Genomic DNA, 21519 nt, shown 5'->3' with positions numbered 1-21519 from the left:
GATTATGGTCGAAAAAGTAGGACGGTGTCGTATTTACAGCAGCAGTTATGCCTTAACTTTTCATTAACTCACGGAACACAATACTTCGGTTGTGTAATAATTTGATGGTTAAACGTAATTTTACTCTCAGTTAACTTAACGTTCAATGTTCAATTTACGTCACCCGATACCGATTTTGAAGATTAAAACTTATCACGTTACTGGAAAGATCATCAAAAAATGCCAAGATTTGTACCAATATCAAACTGCAGTTGAACCACTTAAATCATGTCGGTCTGTTTACGCTTTGAAAGTTCAATATTTGCACGTTTGTGCGCTTCGAAATTCTTGTGGCTAAAAGAAAGCTCCAAGGCTAGAGATGACCACTTTTAAAGATTTGAAATAAATTTGTTTTATTTAAAATGTTTAATTTTACGGTGTGGTTGTAAAATGAGCACTAGTGTAAGTAAGTGGTTTAGGTTGTTTGAAAAAACTTATTCAACTTTTATTTTGGTTAAGAAAAATGTCTATAATTACTAATATTATATTTTTAACCTCAGACAGGTCTTACTTTATAAGGATTTTACAAACATGCTTATATTTTTAAAGCATCAAAAGCTTTAAAAATTGTTCTTCATTTTTTTTTTTGAGCAATGAAAATATATAAGTTTTCTATATTTACTTGTGAATTGCAAATTAATGCTAATTTTATAGTTGTTTGCAATCAGAGCTATTATGCATAAGTATTTTTTCCAAATATAGTAAGTAAATTGGAACTGAATGATTACATACAGTTACACTAAAACCACCAATAATTTATAAAACAAACAAAGTTTTATAGACTAGAGAAATGTATTGTAAAGTTAGGAAAAACATATCAATCATCAGTATATAGAGTTAAGTAATTTAAAATTTCGCGTTTAAAAAACAAAAAAGGTACATTTTATGCTATTAAACTTTTTGGTTTAAAGATAAACAACTAAGGTTTATCATATAAATAAAGCTATCAATTTAGAAAGCTTTATGTTATAGATAAAATACGTAAGTACTAATTTATAATAAGTACAAAAACGTTGTTAGACTTTAAATAGTATAAATCGAATTGAAAAAATTGCTAAATCTATGATAAGAAGTAAAACTTTGAAGTTTTTAGTTAGTGTAAAAATGTACTACGTATTCTAGTAATCTATAGAAGTAGCAAAAAAAATGTTTACGAAATTGTTCTTAGTAATTTCATGCAGGCATAAAAAAAATAATAATAACAAATAAGTAAAATAAAAACGATAAGTTTTTTTGTTTGTCGCCTATATATTTTTTAAGTAATGTATTACTGTTTCCTTTGTAAAGTACAGTACACATTACAGACGTATTTAAACTATTTTATATGCTTTGCAGGAATTAGATTGTATGAACAAAAAATTACAGTATTTGATCTAAAAATAATCTTTAGGCAACTTAATGTAAGAAATTGCACGTGTTGCTATACGCGATACATTTTGTTAGCCGGTAACAAATACTAATTTAGTGTATCAAAAATAAACATAAAACACAAGTAGAAAAGTGTTAGTCATAGTACTTACGGAGTGGAACTGAAAATTTCAAAAATAAAACAAAAAGAAATATATGATTAAAGTGAGCGCTGTGATTTTCAGCTTGTCTTTCTGTTGTTCAATGTGCTAACCAACATTCCTCATAAACTTCTGCAATCCAACCGCCAGACTTTGGAAGGCGGCGTTCGCTGCTATGGAAACGTCATTACCTAGCTCGTTGCTAGCAATATCTTCATACCTTATCAAAAAGTTATTTTAAATTAATAGTTTAAACACAACATTTTTCAAAGAAAATGGTAATCTGTATTTAAGAAATAACTAAAAGACTCCATAGTTTTTTGTTGCTTTGTTTAGAACTTAAAAGGTTTTCTCTTTCTAGTCAAAAGTTTTCGTTTTGTGTTCAAAGTATCTCGTATAGAGTTTAAGTATAACTCTTAAAAAACTTATTTAGCCTTTATAGACAAACGAAACACTTGAAAAAAACTGACTTTTTAGTAGGACTTGGTCCGCTAACAAGGGCCCCGTATAACTTATTAATGCTTGTTTTTGATTCGTACAAATGTTCTTGTTTACATGGCAACGGAGATGTCGGGCACGAACTGTAAAAATATATAATAAAATATAAATTCTACGCAAACACAACATGTTTTTAATCTTTTAGTCATTGTATAGTTAGGTGTTTAGAAGTACTTAAAAAGTTATACTAAAGTATTTAAATAAACAAAAAATTTAAAGACAAACCATAAACTTAAGTTTTAGTTTTTTTCGTATGAGCTTAAAACATACATTACAGTTTTTGCTATTTATAGTGATTTTGAATCTCAAACCTTCCTCTGTGATGAGGATTTTCAGGAGAATTTTCACCGAATCCGACGACATAACTCATCTTATCCCCACCAACCAGCTGCGTCATCTGTTGCTTGGCAAATAAAACGTATCTCCTAGCAAATCTAGCATTGGATGCCATAGGAACCGATGACAGCGCTAAAAAGGCCGCGTTTGCTGCATAAAGACCATTTAATTAGTTTAATTTACTGTTTTACTATGTCAACAAGTTCTAAACAAGTTTATATTTGTTCTAAACAATAATTGATAAAGCTTATCTGATTGTTGTTAATATGGGTTAATAAAAACTTTTAAGTCAGCTAAAAAAACTCTACATTACGATAAACTCGTGTTTCAATATAATGAAAGAAAAATATGCTTAAGTTTTGATCTTTTAAACATTGATTTTATTAACTTTTATCGTAAACATTTCATTCATAAGTAACGTAACTAATATTTTCGAGTCTAACAAAACGATTTGAAATACTAGAGATTCTTAATGAAAAATATTATGATGTTAAAAAAACAGGTTTTTACAAACCAGTATTCATATTGGTGTTGAGGCCGAGTCTTAGAATGTCATTAGTTTTGTCATTTTTCATCAACCAGTCTAAGTATTCCCATAGCACCAGTTTGTACCTCATTTTCTTTGTCTTCTTTGCTAATAATAACTGAAAAGAAAAATTATCTAATAATGCACAACACTAAACTTTTTAAAGACATAAACAAAGTTAAAAAAAATATATACACTTTGCTAAATTTAAATACAAGAAAAAATATGTATAAAATGTCTGGATTCAAAATAACCAGATTATGAAATATAAAGTTCTATTTCTAAATTACTGTAAAGTGTTTACGTGTTTGACCTCAAAGGATTATTCAAATGTTTTTTATGGTATGATTATAAGAAGTACTTAACTGTTATAGAACTAAGTATAGTTTTACATAAAACAGAACCGGTATTTATCAAAACGGTATAAAAACTTGCAACAAACAAAATACAAAAGGTCAAAACATTTATTACCTAAAACGGTGTTTATTTTGTTGATGAGTAACAATTTAAAATACTATATCACAATTTAAAAACCAAAATTAAATTCAAATACCTATTTTTTTATTAAAATTAGCTATTGATTTATAACAATTATATAAGCAAAGTAGCACAAGGTAAAAACATAAATGTATATATTAAACTAAATTGAAACACAATTTTTTTAGAACTTAATACATTATTTATTAAAAATATTTCAGTGCTGTCTGTTTTTAACACTTATAAAACTGATACTACATACATACTAGTAGGGTGCATTAAACTTTGAACTTAAAGCCATATAAAAAATAAACATACAGTGATGCCTCTTATTTTTTCATCCCAGTAGAAAGCATTATTTTGTTCATTTAATTTTTCATACCCTTCCTCGGCTTCCTTCAAATAATTCACATTTTTCGTTGCTTTGTTTAACCATATTGCTGCCCAAACCTGTGTCAAAAATTATTGTCAAAATAAAACAATATCAGCTTGAGCGAAAACTTTACTCATCGTTTTTAATGATTTTTCACAATTCAAAGATATGCTTTTTAAAGTTATAATTATTCTAGGTTTTCAAAATACTTTTTAACTTAGCAAAAAGCTTATTTCAACTGTTTTAAATATTTAATTAGTAAAATAAATGTAGATTTTACTGACGAGTTCATCATTGTATTCTTCAGATGGGAAGTACTTTCTGTTTTCTTCCTTTATGACGTCATTATAAGAACCTTTGTAATTTTTAGCGAATTCGTACAACTGTTCTGCGTGCTGAATGCATTTCTTCGCGTATGCAACATCTGAATAAAATCAAATAAATTTCCTTCATAATTTTATTCACAAACTTCTGTGGGTTTTAGTTTGTAGGTTAATGTAATTACTGAGAGAAACATTATTATTTTATCTAGCAAATACAAACTAAACTTATCTGATAAAAATTAAAACAACGATATTTTTTAAAATTTGTTGTAGTACAGCTTTTTATTTGATATTATGAAAAAATTGTTGAAAAAATTGTTAGTCTACATAAAAAACACAGAGTTTAACCTATACAAATAGTTTATTTAACAGATGTAATGTATTGTAATTAAATTACTGCATTTTAAAAAATAGTAAATATATTTAATGAATTACTGTTGATTTAGACAACACTAATTATAATCCAATTTTATTTGCTTAGCGTTAGCACACAATATACAAAAGATTTTAACAAGGTATACAGAAAAGATTTGTGGAAATTTTAGTATTTCAAGTACTGTAACAAACTTTGTTTTGCTGAGTTATTTACCGCTTAATTTCAGTTGAGAACTTTAGATTGTCACCTTTAATTAGGTTGTCAAATAAAGTTTCAGTTAGGAATTCTGTGTTAACTTTTTACTGCAAAAAACGAATCTTTGATTTTGTTTACCATTTCAATATGTGCTTTATAACATTTACAAAAAATACAATATACATGCTATTGCAAAATAATTTCCATGACAACCAGTTGTGTCAGCTAAAAGCTGCGGAATAATTTATAGAACAATTTTCCAACTGAAGTTCTATTTCGCTTATCTAATCTACTTTGAGATCGAAAATAGCAGATAATCTCCTAAATGACGGCAATTTGACCGACAATCTGATATCATTTGTCAAAAATGTAGGTTCGGTTACACACTTGTATCTTAATTTGGTTTATAAATAACGTTCAATACCTTTAATGGGTCACTATTGTATATTGTTTACACAACAAACGTTTTAGTACGTATTTTTATAATGTTTGCCTTTTATAGTATCCACGAAATTACTAACTTGTAACTTTTATTTCAAATTATAGTTTATATCAAAGTGTTTTTTTTTAATGGATCTTTTAAATTTTGGGAAATAATCTCACTAGTTATTAAGTACCATTTTTATAAGTTACGAAAGAAAAAATATGAAATAGAAAAATTCCGAACATTTAAAATTTAAATTTTAATGCTTCTAATATAAATACAAAAAATATTTTTTTAAATTTTTTGAAACATTATTTAGTTTTCAGTTTAATTTTTTTATGCTTCATTTTTTTAAACCACAAACATCCATCAATCTCCTTTAAGAGATTATTTTGACTTTTAACAACTTTAAATGAAAGTTTTTATCGATGTGTATGGAATTAAATTTAAATTTAAGTTATATTTAATATACTTAAACTGCTTACACTAACTAATCTTTTTTCATCAAAATCTTTATTTTGTAAATCTCCTTATAAAACTCTCGAAAGTTTTATGTTTAAAAGGTGTTAGAAAAAAAAATATTTGAGACCGAAACTTATCAAATACTTTTAATAATCAAAATACTGCTTTTATTTTTTTAATTCTGACTTGTACAATCCTTTAGCTATTAGTAGTATTGACTAATGTACGAATAAATTTCGTTAGATTCATACGTTTAAATACCATATATGTTACTTTATATCAATACTTTTAGAACTATTCATTATAAACAAAGGTTCTTATAAATACTTACCAAATGTTTATTTTTTACAATTTAAATTTAAAAGTATATAGTTTTTCTCCGAAAACAACCTGCAAATTCAAGCTCTAGTTACATTAACTATAAAAAAGTAAATTTTGTCATCAGAATTTAAAAAAAAACACTAAAAAGATTGTTTAAAACGGGTGCACGAATATTCTAATTCTAACAATTCAAATTCTCAACAATCTATAAATAGCCACAACTCAAAAAGTAAAACATACTTGAAAAAAAAAGTTTGTTAGTCTAATTAATACCTTAAGACTATTTTTTTTCTTTTTCGGAGATATTAAACACTTTTTGAGCTGTTTAAGCTTAAAAATTATAGAATATATATATATATATATATAGAATTAAGTTATTTAACTTAATAAATTAAATTTTTCACACTGAGCCCACCTTGAGGGCTTTATTATTAAAAAGGTTTATTTAAAGATGCAAAACTCAAAGGACTCGAGTTTCGTGACAATTCACTCATCAGCTTCAAAACAAATTTAAATTAAAGCACAAAACAAAATCATGTTTTGCATGATTTTTGATAGTTTCAAAATTACGTCATAATCTTTTTATGCAAACATTTTTTAAATTTCATTAGTGATTTTGTTTTGTGCTTTATTTTAAACTTGTTTTGAAGCTGATGAGTGAATAGTCACGAAACTTGAGTCCTTTGAGTTTTGCATCTTTAAATAAACCTTATATATATATATATATATATATATATTGTTTAATTAGTTTTAGAAAGTATGTTTGAATTTTTTTTAAATTTTTTTGAAAAATTTGCTTTTTTGTATATATTTATTATCACAATCTTATAAATTAGAACTAACACCACATATATATTAAATACGTATTACTTTTTGAGATATGGTATTTAAACATTTGTTTGGAATTTGAAATTTTTGAGTTTAAACTGTCCAAGTTTGAATCATAATGTAAGCGTATAGAACCCATACCTATATTATAAAGCAGCGCATGCTAAACTGACTGTATCTATAATTATTTTTACCAGTAGTGTTTATCCACAAATATTAAACAAAAGTTTAAATAAAACTTAGGTAAATAAGTTTTTTAAATATATCTATAAAATTATGCTAAAAAATTTATAAAAATAAACCAAGTTGTTGCATTTATCTCACCGATATTTTTGAAAACTATAGATGCGGCGGCCAGTGCGGCAGAAGTCTCAGCAGCCGCATCAGTACCAGGACTTCCAACATCCACAGAATAAACCGGTCTCTGATCCGCACTGTCCATTTCAGGTGGATTCCAACTCTCAGATGGTTCATGGTATGCTCCTACCTTTTAGAAAAAGGTTTTAGTTTTGATTTGAACTTTAGTTTAAGTAACGTGTAAATAGCAAGCAGTTAGTGGTTAAGTATGACATCATAGTACTACCTACGCTAGTTTATTATAAAGGCTCTTGGTATGCTCATACCTAAAATTAAGAAACAAATGTCTTTTTTATTTTTAGTTTAATTTAAAGAGCTTGTGAATAAAAAAACAATGATTATGCGTCACAACAATGATTATGCAAGACAATTCTTTCATTTTTACATAGATTTAAGTCATTTTTAAAATTATTAGACGGACTTATATCTAACACTTACTTAGTTTTCTAATTCATTTCAAATATGTAAATATTGAATTGTTTTTAGAGAAAAAAAGTAAAATCTATCTGTTTTATAGTTGATATCTATAATAAGTCTGTAAAGAATAAGCGTTGTTTCAACTATAACTGCAACTTAATTAAAGTTTATAAATATTTTATCTTAGATAAACAAATCTTTTAATCGACGTTTGAGCAAAATAACAGAATGTATTCAAAATGTTATATGGTTTCCGAAATATACTGTATATAATATTTTTGTCTATCGTGACGTTTCTTTGTTATTCAGTCACACTTTTTGCATTTAACTTGTGATTTGGTCACATATTATGCGGTTATTATTATAAAACATATTTTCGTATTTTTTTTGGCTATAAAGAATGTATGACTTTTTACGAAATCTTAAGAACAAAAAAACGTTAAAAAGGTCAAACACGGTTCAAAAACATACGCAAATTAAACTTTGTTATTTGTTAAAGAAATTTTTGGTATAAGTTTGTTCAAATATGTATTTTAAGTATATTTTCATTGAGTTTTTATAATTAAAAAAAAAATATTGTTGGTTTAGTTCGATTAGCAACATATCAAAACCTTTCAATATTAAAAAAAATCCTAAGTTTCCTTGATTGTTAAAACAGTTTTACATTTTTGAAATTCCTTCAAAAACACCAAAATACGTTTTAGATGGTTGTTATGATGCTTTGAAATTAGGAAAATAATTATGGTTAAAATGTTTATTAGCATGAAATTATAATCCACAAGTACTACTATTTAACCTTAATTCTTTTTAAATGGTGAGACTAAAACGGACGGGTTGAAAATTAAAAAAAAAAGTATTTTGTAACAACAATTTTGATGTATTTAATGCAATGAAATTTTAACTACTTTGAAATAAATTTTATAACATTGATTTAAAAATTAGAATAGTGCTTAAAAACATAACTTTTTAATTTTTTTTAATTGTTTTTACAAATAAGAAGTTAAAGAAAAATGCAAAAATATGTTCTTCACCACACAAAACACTTATTAAAATAAAGAAAGTTTAAAAACTTTTAAGTTTTGAGTATTAAACTTTTACTAATAAACTTAAACTATATATCTTATTTAAATCCATAATACATTTTACCACACATTTTATACTCAAAAACTACTTAGGAATGTTTCTTCCACTCGCTTATTATTTTTGAAACATTTATTTTAGTAGTAGTTTTTAAAAAACTAGAAAATAGGATATACTTTTTATTTTAGTTTATCGTACTTATTTTAGACCTTACTTAATTAATAAAATAAACCAACTTGAACAACGAGTTTATTTTTATCCAGGTGGCACTTCATCAAGTAGTCAGTTGCCCACCTGACCTGATCCAACGCATCTTCGTACAAACCTGATGACTGGTATCCCTGTTTGAATTCCTGAATACCCCATGATAACATGGTGGCGCTAAACGCGTTTATCATCGTTGTTTTCACGCTTCCCGATCCTGAATATAGTGTGTTTTAATGTTTATACAAATAAAAAAAAAACTTAAGATAAGTTAAAAAAAGTTTTACTAATGTTCGAACTTTTTTAAAAGTGCATATTAATTTTTCGAACCAAAAATAAATACTTAATTTTTGAGAGCCATATTTTAATTTATCATTAAATACGAATTTAAGCTGAATTTTAAAATTTAACTATTTATTTTTGATATTATTGTACTTATATAAATTTAAAGAGTTTTAAACGTTAAAATATAAGCAAATTACACATTTTTCTTCGTATAAAACTTCGAAAACAGAAGATAAAACATCAAAGAAATATTTTTATGTGTTAGACGTATAAGTTGAACTCATTTAACTTTGAGTATTAAAAGAATTTATCTCCTGAACATTAAAAAATCACGTACTAAATCAATAAGTATACCTAACCTTTTAAACATTTTCCGAATTTATTAGGTAGTAACTGAAAGTATGAATAATTTATGATAGACGTGTTAATGTAATTGTTTTCTTTTGTTGGAAGCGTAAGGTAACCTAAATAGACTTATCCTTAACTGAAAGTACTAAAAACATCAAGTAAGTCTTATCAAAAACTTATATTAAACTTTTTTTTATTGTATGATAAAACAGCCAACTTAAATTAGTATTGAAAGTTTGTACTTGATGTAAAAAAAGATTCTCAAAGCTATGTTGTAGTATAACTTGTATTCTGTTCTGAAATCTGTAACTGTTCTACAATGAAAATTTATATTAATAAAAAAATATTTATCACTTTTGGTAAAGCTACAATACTTACAAATCTAACTCATGAACTCAAAAAACAACTTATGTAACTTATACACTTCAAAACAGATCAATATAGTTTTATAGTTATTATGTTACTACTGGTGTAAAACTTTAAAATGTCATAATTTTAGATGTCATAGCTCTAACTTGGAAAAATAACACTTTTTTGAGGAAGCAATTTTTCAACGAATACAACACTTACCTTATAAACTTAAGTATTTTTTAACTTTTATAAAACCATATCTATTAACCTAACTAATAAACTCAAAAAGCATCTTATGTAACTAAAAAACTTAATAACTAATCAATAGATCTTTTTCCTATTTACGATTTCCTAAAACTAATTTTTAAGAAAATTATTTTAAACTATAATTATTTCGTTATAACGTTCGATTGTGCTATTGGGTTTTGGTAGATGTAAACTTGGTTTGCACAGAAATTAAACCGTGAAATAATAAATTATCTTCGAATTATCGCAATTAAGATCAGGCATGTTTCTAAGTGGTTTATTCGAATGTGGTTTTATGATTTACTGTGAAGTTTTCTACAATGTCGTCGATAGTACAGTTATTAAAATTTTTAATGTATTAATTTGTGTTAATGCTTAGTATTTATTAATTTAATTGAATATTATTAGAAATAAACAAGATTATGTTTAAAACTTTATGGTATCCTGTGTGAAATTTAGATATGATTTTTAATTTTCACAAGTTGGTAAAAACTTTAAATATCATTAATTAGAAATAACCTATCTAAGTCTGTATAGAAAAATTGCTTTATTTTCTAATATCGAATTAAATTTCTTGTATAAGTGGTAATAGTTTTGATAATCGTGGTTAGGTAAATTTAAAAGTTCTTATTTATTTTAACTGTTTAAAAAATAACTTAGTAATGCAAAATTAATTGAACTTTTAAAGCAGTCAATATAAGTGTTTTTAGGGTCAGTTTTGACCATAAAATAATATAAGTAAGTTAAGATAAGTTGTATTTGATTTAATATAAAAAATTATTAAAAATTTCGTATATAATTAATTATTTTTTTTTCTTTTTTGTAGTTAAATTTTGGTTTTAAAGTAATTACGTAGTAAAAAAACAATTATATCCTATCATTTAAATTTTATAGTTTTTGAATATATACAAAATGCGTTTACCGACTGAATTAATTAAAAAACAGTTATCACTGAAAACGGCCTAACTACACCATGTTATTAAATAAGAATTATTTAATTAAATAGATTTAAACATGAACAAATATACCGTTAATGTTGTGGAAACAAAGTCTTATGAATAAGTGTAGTTGTGCTAATATGGTGCAGGCGAGTTGATAAGTTCTGTTTAGTCAACATTTTGAACAATTTAACGTATGTATTCCGTAGATAGGTATTTTAAATAATCAAAAAGAAGATTAAACTATTTATATATTGTTAAGCCATAACAGTTTATTAGACACTCAAAATTTTGTACTTACTAAATAATATTTAAGACTGTATTTTAATCTATATATAATATGTTTAAAATAAGATCTGTAAAACTTATGCTACGTTTATTTTAATTTTTCTAAATATTCAAAAGAAGTGTTTTTCAAAGCAATTTGCTTATGTTATGTTAGTTAAAGTTCATAACTTTAGTCAAATTAAGTGAAATTTTTGATGAGTATTTTAAGACTACTTTAATCTAAAATGAATATTTTCAAATATTTTAAAGCTTAAATTTAAATTAATATTTATCTTAATTCAAACATTTTTTTTTAATTTTGCAAAGGATGAAAAAATCAGTACTTGCAACATACTAAGCTAACGTTAAAAACTACAATTTATCCATTATGTACCGATAACGAAGTTTCATGCAATTTAAGACACTTTGTTCAATGAAGTACAAAATGAAAAAAAACGACTAGAAGCTCTTTTATGTGTAGTAGTACTTTAAAACCACATTATTATAACTTACTTTGAAAGCTTTTCTTTCAAATGATTATAACATAAAACAAAATTTGATGTTTGAATGTGATATAACATCACAAACCAAAAAAAGTATTATTTATATTTATCGTACTTTGCTAAATTAAATAAAATGTTTATTTTCTAACTACAAAAAAAAATATATATTTATTTTAATTCACAACATACGATTAATATATTACAGACACTATAACTAGTATATTTTATCAATTTTAATAGTTGATTATTAGAGTTTTTTAAAATTATGTCTTACATATTAAAAAAAAATTAATACTCTTATATGAAACAACTTAAATCAATCTTTTGAATTTAAAATAAAACTATTTTATCATAGAAAGACGTTGACAAACTTAATGATTATTAAATTTTATAAAATTCTTACTGCTTTTTTCCATCTATCAAATAGTTTTTCTCGTTTAAATGAAATAATACTGGGAATAAAGCTTAATTATTCCTAAATAGAAACTAGAAAAGGTTTTGAAACGAAGGGTATAAAACAAACTTAAACAATTTGACATAGGCCACAAGTATTCTTAAATTTATTCAAGTATTCTAAAAGGTTTATTCAAACCTTTTAAAAATCGTTTCTAAACGTGAAATAAATATTTTATTTACCAACAATTGCTCTTTTTTTACAAACTTTTAACTTTGCAAGTTTGAATTCTATGTATACGTATTTATAATGGAACATTCTAATTGTCCATATTATTCAAGTAAAACTTTTACAATTACTACGTATCAATCGAATCTAACTACAAAATACAAACCATCGTAATATCCTCCACTCAGATCTTCACCAATCTTACATCCATCTTTCAGGTTGGAATCCCCTCTCCAGGGTATCCTGTTGTTTTCAGGAAGTTTTCCAGATCTTTGAGCTTCGAAGAACAAAATGGATCCCCTGATTACTTCAACGTAGTTCTTCAGTACTCCTGAAATTTATCATAATTTTTAATCTGTCAACTCTTTTGACCTTATCATTTTTTTTCTTTTACTTTTAAAAAGAATTTCAAACAATTTTTACTTATTTTAAATTCATCATGTATGTTTCGTTTCTTTTTTTTTATTGATAAGAACGTAAACTTAATAACATTATTAGTTAAAGTATTTATCAGCTTAAAGTTCAGGAAAAATCATAAACTTTTATTTTAAATACCGCACAACAAAACCATAATTTTGTATACTGTTTTTATTTAAAGCATTTTAAATATTTTTTAATGTTTTAAAATACTATATGGTTATTTTTTTTTAATACCAAGAATTTTTTTTTTAAATACACAATTTATACGTTTAAGTTTCAAATTTTCACCATTATTTTCATTAAAGTCGGTTTGTCCACCAATTGGGTTTCTACCGTTAGCAGCTGTTGAACTGCATCTAGTTGTTACTTTCTTTGTAGTTGCTTTTGTTGTAGTTGCTTTTACTGTAGTTATCTTAGTTGTAGCTGGCATAACTGTTGTTGGTTTTACTGTCGTTTGTTTTCTTGTAGTTTGTTTTTTTGTAGTTGGTTTAGTTGTCGTTGGTTTTATCGTAGTTGATTTTACAGTAGTTGGTTTTATTGTAGTTGGTTTTGTTCTTGTTTTTTTCGTAGTTGTCATTATATTCATTGCTATCATTGGTTTATTTGACGGTTTTTGCGTTGTTGCTTTTGTAGTTGTCGTTACTTTTTGAATTAATTTATTTGTTAAGCTACTTTTTTGATTATTTCGTTGTGATGATGGCTTTGGTTTGAAGTTTTTCTCTAACTCTTTGCTGTAAATATAAAAAATAAATTATCTTTAAGAAAAAAAAGCCTATCAAAACTGTAACTTGAAATCATTTTAGATATTTAAAGTTAACTTTATTTAAATAGTAACTCGGAATATTGAAAGAAAAACAATTAACACTTTTTAAAATTAGTTCATAACTTTCAAATTAAATTCTATGTAGACTAAAAAACTAGACCTTCTAATAGAATGAACGTTTTAGTTAACTCAAAAAAACTGAAACTAGTATGTTACCAACAACATTTCATGTTGATTTTTTGATTTTTTTTAAATTATTTATTAAAAGAATGGTTCTTTTTTTTTTCAAACTAACAATAACTAAAACAAGTTTGAACTAATGCAAAAAGCAGTATATTTACTACTAACAGTTTGTCATCTAAAACCCAGGCATAACTAAGTTCTTGCGAGTAAGCATCGAATGGCAGGAGTTTTGGCACACCCTCAGTTGAACTGTCATCAGGGCAGAAACCATACAATGTGGCTGTACCGGTTATTGGTCCGACCCCGTTGAGTGGGTTCGTGTTACCGTTGAAACCAATTGTTAGACTCTGTTGGGGTGCAAATGTTAATATATCACTTACTGGTTGTAGTCTTTCAAAAAGTTTTCAAACTTGACAATACAAATTTGGAACAAAACTTTTCATAAAAGTTCGGTGTATTTCGTATCTTTTGATTATTTGTCCAAATATTTTAAAACTTTACATATAATCAAAAACTTGTTTTAATATTGTAAAATTGTGCATTAGTAAACTTTTAAATTAGATAAAGTGAAGATGATTTTAAACCTAAGAAAAAATATTTAAAATATTAACACTTTTAAACTATTTCTGAAACACAAACCTTTTTTAATCTATTATAAATTACTAAAACTTTATTTAATTTTAAAAGTGTTTAATAATTCTTAAAATGTAAAATTGTTTAGTCTAACTAAACTAGGTTATTTCTAGTTTTGTAACAAAATTGTAGATACGTCTAATTGATGTGAGCTTACAACAAACACTTTTAGTCATTTTATTACGCTTTTTTATTGATTTTCAGTCATTTAATATTAAAATTTAAACTTTTAATCATTGTAGTTTACAAATTTTAGATGGTCAACAGATTCAGTTAATTTAGTAATTTTTTTAATTTAGTTGTTGTAGTTAAAGTTTAATGTACGAGCAATTTTAATAACTTCCTACATGTCACTTTTCGACAGCTTAATATATTTTACGTAGAAAAAGTATTTAATGCATATATATATGTATAACCTAATTTTTTAAAGACTTATTAGTGTAAACAAAATAGCGTGATTAGGAAATAGCTTTGCGGTTATAATTTTGAGAAAATTACAAAATAGTTTTTTCTAATTGTGATTGAGGGGCGATTTATTTTTTTAAACATCTTACATCACTGACATGGGTTTAAGTTTTAACTTTGGTATTAAGTTCTAAGGTAGTAAGGTTTTAAATTTAAAGCTAAATTCAAAAGTAAAGGATTTAGCTTATTGAAAAAGTACACATCACAGTTTTCTAATTTTAGACACTTTTGAAAACTTGAAAGTTTTTAAACTTATATTTTCAATTCGTGATTTGACAGTTTTTCGAAGTAATTTCTCAGACTAAAGTTAATAGTTTGAAAAACTTATTAGTCTGTTTATGATGATGTGTGCTTTAACTATTAAAAAGTTTTGTAATGGAAGTTTGTTGTTTTACTTGATGATAAAATTAAAATCATGTTTTTTAATGTTTAAAAGCGTTTTCGCTATGCTAAGAAAACAACTTCATTGATAAAAAAAGGTAATTTTAAAACTAAGCTGTGTTTATGACTTGTTTTAATAATTAAAAATGAGTAGCTAAATGAGTAAGTAACTTTTATTCTAATATGTTTTAGGTATTCTTTGTTTTTAAAATAATTTTTTATATAACAAGTAGGATATATGTAAAAATATTTTGTAATTTTCGTAAGTAAAACTCAGACAAACATTCAGAAAACATCATTTAAATTTCTAATTCCATGTAATGCACCATATTTTTAAGCATGATTTGCTTGTAAAAACTGACTAGCTTAATACGTGATCAAGTCTGTAATAAAACACTGGTTTATTTTCAGAAAAATTATTTTTACTTATTTTAGGAGTTTGTAGGCAGTAACGAAAAGCTTTAAAACTAATTTAACTACATAGAATCTAAATTTAAAATTTGTAGACTTTATAAAAAAGAGTTCTTAAAGACAACTTGTCAAAAATCAAAACTTGGAAGAAAAAAGTTATTAATGTATAAAAATTATACTTAACTCAAGTTTTCCTGACTTTTAAACGTCAACAATACAATAATGTTTAAGTTGTATTTTCTTAAGTATAAAGCTTTTTTATTTACGATTTGTTTATGGGAAAAAAGTGACAGCATTCATATTAACGCATGTCTATCGGTTCTTTCAAGTGTTTTTTCTTAATTAGAATTATATTTCAAAAATCGTTTTTAGTTTACGTAATTTAACTTTTTTAATTTAAAACATCTCAATGTAGAGGTCACTGGGTTTTGTTTTGGAATGTTTTAAAGTGAACTGATTTTTTTGTTTTCGAAAAATATTTTTTCTTTATATTTTAATTAAAGTTAAGTATTACATGTGTTTTTGACGAAAAATATACTCATTGCTTAAATTTTATCATATTGAAAATAAAAGTATTCTAAACCATTAAACTGTATCAATTTATTTGAAGAAAGTTAGTTATTTTCAAATTTAATTCAAAACATTGTAAAGCAATGATTAAACACTTATTAGTCTTCTACAATAAAAATTATATAAAATATAGTATATTGGTATAATTAAAAAAAGAACGATTTTGAATTATATAAATATATTATTTGATGCAAACTTTAACTACACCTACAACAACTATATTTTGAAGAAGTTTAACTTAAAAAATAATGTTGTTTAAATTTTTCATGCATTAAATAGATTAATATACTTTGTAAATTATGTAAATTCTATTGACAAAAACCACACAAGAAATATAATTTATCAAGCACCAAAATGTTCAAGATAAAGGATAGCGGCGCATGATTTACACTAAAGACACTAGTATAGTATTGAATTTAGACTCGTACTCCGCAAACTACATTATTATATTTCAAACAAGCACCAACCTGATCGAGGTACAAATTAGCGGCGTAGGCTTTAGGCAGCAGCAAGTACTCGTACCCCGACCTGGACGACGAATGTGGTACCGTGTTGAACGGGTCCAACCTGACAACCGGCATGCTGAACCTCACCATGGCAACCCAGCCCCCGTACAATGGAGTGGTCGCCCTGCTGAAGTACGCCTGACCGTTGAACCCTCCAGGCCACACACTGAACACCTGCACGGTTCCTGTCACTAGGGGGCAGCCAATCACGCGACCGAAAGGGGAAAGTAGGGGTTTTTGGGTGTAACCACCCCATCTGGCGTCCCTTGAAAAAATAGGAAATAGTAGTTGCAAACTTTGACTACTTTAAAATGTTTATTTAGCTCAAGAAAGTCTGGTATTTTATTTCATTTTTACAGTTGAACACTTGAGTATCTAAATAAGTTGGGTCAATTTTTTAGTTTTAATCTGTTAAAGTTAAAGTTTTACCTGAACGAATCGTCAGGGGTGTTTTGTTGGGGCTCTTCTTCAGTTGGGGGTTCTTCCTGAAAGTCTTCCATCCCCTCCAATTTAAAGACCTTTCCCGTCACAAACTTAGGTTTTTCTGACAAATGGTCCATTTTCTTGCTGCTTCCGAAAAGTTCTTGGAAATCGAACTTGTTGTTTCCGAGCTTCTTTTTTGAGACTTTCTTGTTAATTGGAAATTGGATTAGTTTTTCTTCCTCGTCTAATTCTTCTTCTTCTTCAAATTCTTCAAATTCACTTTCCTCTTCGTATTCGCTAAAATAAAGTTTTGTTTATTTTGAGCAGAAATTCAAAAAAAAATCACGTTAAAAGTTCAAAATAAAAACTTATCGTTAACAAAGAAGTCAACTTTAAGTGTAGTAAAGTAGGATGTAAATAGTCTAAAGAGTTTTTGCTATTTTTTACCTGTTTTTAAACTTAAATGAACAGAAACATTTTTCTAAAAGAATTATAAAAAAAAACACAACGTTAAGTCATAACTACATAGTTTACAATTCACAAACTTTTCTTCTTCACTATATTCCTCTTCTTCTGTGTAAGGCTCGAATCTTCTCGACTGCTTCTTTTCCCTCTGAACCCTCAAACTGCTCAACCTTCTCACTTGACTCGACGAATCTGCAAACCTTCGCTTCGGCTTGCCCACATCGCGAACACACCTACAGAAGAAAAAATAGGTTTAATTACTCATAAGTAATTAAAAAATAATAGATACAAAAAAAAATTAATAACACTTTGTAAAACCAAAATCAAGACCACATCTAAAAAAATACATTAACCAAGGAAAATATATATGGATACAAAAGTTTCAAAATTAATTGATAAATTACTTATTTTAAATAAAATAATGAATTAAACCGTGTAAAACAACATTTTACGAACACATCTTGAAATAACTTAACCAAAAATTGAACTTACTTAGGTATGGGTTGGGGCATCCAGTTACCAGTGATAACGTTGCAAACCTTGAACGCCACCCCAAAACCGGCCATCGTGTGGCCGAATCTGCACACGACCCTGCACTGACGGTTGCTAGGGTTACACACCGCCGCCCCGTTGTCAACCATAATAGGGGAACAACCCGAAGAAAGAACTTTTCTCATTTTGTTTGTTGTTTTGTCTGACAGTTTATTTAACTATTATATGCTAAATGCTGGTATAAAGACACGTTTAAATTACAAATTTTTCTATTTGTTTAAGCTTTTAAATATATTTCACTTTATAATATTGGAAAAATTTAATAAAGGGCTTGAAGTTTCTCAGCATGTTTCAATTAAGAAGAACATACTTAACAAGATTACAAATTACGTTGTAATTTTGAACAGGATGTTTTTAATGTTTAAACAGAATTATGTGATAAAAAAAAGTTTTAAAAACTACGAAAAAAAAGACTAAACTTGTTCTGGAATTTCCTATTGACCACATACATAGAAATACTTTTTTGCCCTTTTTAGTCATAAAAAAACGTGTATTTATCAAAAAACTTTAGATTTTGCCTTTAGGTTAATCTAGTGTATAAGATTGTTATAGTAAATCTGTTTCAAAAAAGAAATTAATCAAAAACTAACACCTAGTTTAGAAAATATCAAAGTGTTTTACATACTTTAGACGCAAATTGTTTTATTAAAAATTACTTAATGTTTTAAAATATCTTTAAAAAAAAACAAAATCGTGTTTAGCTCCGAAAGAAAGTTATGAAAAAACCAAAGTATAAAAACTTTCTTTTATTTTAAATTATTTTTTGTATATTCTCATTGAATTTCACCTTCCATGACGTTGCGGAAAAACTGAACATTTCTGCCGGAAGCTGGGACCGGATTGTAGCTGAGTGGAATAAAATCAGAATCGCTACCTGGAGCTTTTTTAAGGAACAGAATAAGTTGGTATCCCTCGACAACGTTTTGACACGTTTTCGCCTTGCCGAAGGGTCCTGACCTGTTGTCATGGTAACCAGTTGTCAATTGTTGCGAAACAATAAAACTGTCGTCATGTTAACAAATTTGTTGCGTTGTAAACGTTCATGTATCACCGGCGATGTTAAAGATTTAAATAACATAAAAAACATGTTTGATAACAAATGTGAACTTTTGCGAGAACTTTTTGTCATTTTACTTTGAGAAATAGAATAGTTGATGATGATGCAGCTTTATAAGGTGTGGTTAGGATTTATGCACACTTTACTACCAAGTATCAACCAATTTTATGATTTATGTAGTTGTTTTCAAATTACATTTAATAAAAAGTTAAAGCTTAAGACGTGTTTTCTACTAACACTATACTTTAATTTTGAAAAAATATTATTCTAATTTTAAATAGGTATAGTAGTACATTTTAACCAGCACAACAACCGTTTTAACATATTAAAATAAAGTAATTTATAAGTTACAAAAACAAAACCAATTATGTATAATTTGTAAGTTTTTTTATTATTTTCCCAGTGAAATAATTGATTTTCACACAAACTAGCAGAATAACCATTAAAATTAAGCTTTGAAAGTACTCATTTTCTCATCTTATTATAAATACACGATGTATGTTTAGGCAGTCAGACAGAGGTAAAACTAAACAAATTATAAGAGAGTCAATTGATAAGATCTCTAGGCAATTATGTCATTCATAGGTTTTTAAAAGGTACATAACAAATTGTCATATGTTGTTTTAAAACTCACTGAATTTTGTCGCCGACTCGAAATCCGCCAGTTTTTGTGGGAAAAAGTCCTACAATTTGAAAATTGGCGCGTTTTCTTGAGTCTATATCTGAACTTGGATTCCAGGGTTTCACATCTAAAGCTCTTGGCCTGAGAACTATGTCGGATCTAAAGGTCAACTTATTAGTTATATTAGCGAATACATATAAAACATACTCATTAGAAATATTCTTTTTGTTTTGATAGATATTCTATACTCGCTTATGTAGTTTTTAAATACTCTGTAAAAACCAAAAAGGTTTTATATATACAACAATTAAGAACAAAAAGTTAAGCAAAATCTTTTAAAAAACATGAGCTTTATTACAAACTACGTTTAATTATTTATTACAATTACACTTATCTTCATGGTAAGAGCCTTTAAGACTTGAAGATGTAAGAGAATTTTGGTGTTTTAGAAAAAATAAGATTAAAAGTTCTAAAGTTTGTTTTGTATAAGCTTTAAGTCTGTTTGTATTTTAAACAATTTATACTCCGTGACGGACCACGTCAATTTCTTAATTATCATTTTTTATCATATTAGCCATTTAAAGGTGTTGAATATCTGAAAGTGTACTAGGTAGATTTGTTTCTTTAGTATATGGTTTTTAAAATTTAATCTGTTTTTAGTTTTACTTTACAGACGCTTTTTCACTTTTCTATTATAAGTTATACTTTTTTTTACAATCTTAACATTTAAAACCGAAAAATTGTAATAATTTTAAAACAAGTTACTAAAACCTCTTGAAAAACTAGGAGATTTTTTTAAGAACAACTAAAAAAAAGTTTTTAAGCAGTAATAAAAATATATCGCTGCACTGTTTTACACCAAAGTCTAAAATTTTATTATATTATTGTTTTTATAAATTTTATATCATGTAAAAAAAAAGTTAATATTATTATTTTTAATATTGCTTATGAAAAAGTAGATCAAAAACATTTTGTATGACTTTTAAACAAAAAGTTGTAGGGAAAAACAAAAAATTTTTTTAAGTCGTCAATCATACATTATCGTCTTTCAAAAAACATCTGGAAGTATTTGTCGTAGCGACGTAGTAATTGTTTATAAACATTTGTAAATTTAATGACTTTTGACATAGTTTATTTGAATATTAAAGCGCGGTGGACTAGTTGTTTTACATAAGAAATTTTAAAAAATGATTTCTTTTTTTTTAAACGACTTTTTATTCTTGCTTAAACATTTTGTACATTGTTTTAACTTGTAACTTTGCAAAAACTATGATTTAAATTTTTATTTAGTACATGTTTAAAAACAACAAAAAATTTACTTTTCAGCGAAATCAACGAAAACTTCATCATTAGTAATTGGAACACAACATCTGACAACAAACAGTATATTTGTTATAATTAATAAAAGTATCAAAAACTTTGACATTTCGATTTTTGTTTTTTACTTTTCAACCCAATGATTGATTTTGTCGTCGGTATAAAAATCTTTATAAAAATATCTGTAAAACATAAAAATAATAATTTGTTTTAAAACAACTTGTGTTTAAACTTTTATAGTGTTTTTCTTTTAGTTAATTATAAAATTTTGAGTATTACTATTATTCTTGAAGTGTAAACACTTTGTTTTATCAAAACTTTGTTGGACACATAAATGCAAAATTAATGAAATGTACAAAAACAAGTACTATGTAAATTAAATAGTTAATCACTTCCCAATATTTGATGTGGTATAAAAAAAAAAGAATATTTTTATAGATAGTTATA

The 21519-nt window shown here is 26.1% G+C and overlaps 1 protein-coding gene across 1 annotated transcript; it reads right to left on the bottom strand.

Moving 5' to 3' along the window:
• Positions 1-1057: 1057 nt before the first annotated feature.
• LOC145839586 (uncharacterized) lies at positions 1058-21248 on the bottom strand. Its single transcript, XM_082947198.1, has 18 exons — positions 21075-21248; positions 19768-19914; positions 18864-19033; positions 18017-18218; positions 17605-17757; positions 17066-17356; positions 16598-16901; positions 13836-14017; positions 13013-13455; positions 12471-12635; positions 8777-8961; positions 7011-7173; positions 4042-4181; positions 3703-3834; positions 2896-3025; positions 2357-2531; positions 2018-2128; positions 1058-1767 (listed from the first exon to the last, which is right to left on the bottom strand). Exons 1-18 carry the CDS (start codon positions 21179-21181, stop codon positions 1656-1658), a joined length of 3312 nt encoding a protein of 1103 aa, XP_082803324.1. The 5' UTR covers positions 21182-21248; the 3' UTR covers positions 1058-1655.
• Positions 21249-21519: the final 271 nt, after the last annotated feature.

Source organism: Thalia democratica, chromosome 6, assembly GCF_965202585.1.
Source record: "Thalia democratica chromosome 6, ktThaDemo2.hap1.1, whole genome shotgun sequence".
NCBI lineage: Eukaryota > Metazoa > Chordata > Thaliacea > Salpida > Salpidae > Thalia > Thalia democratica.
The sequence above is the reverse complement of the archived record's forward strand: the minus strand, read 5'-3'. Positions and strand labels throughout refer to the sequence as shown.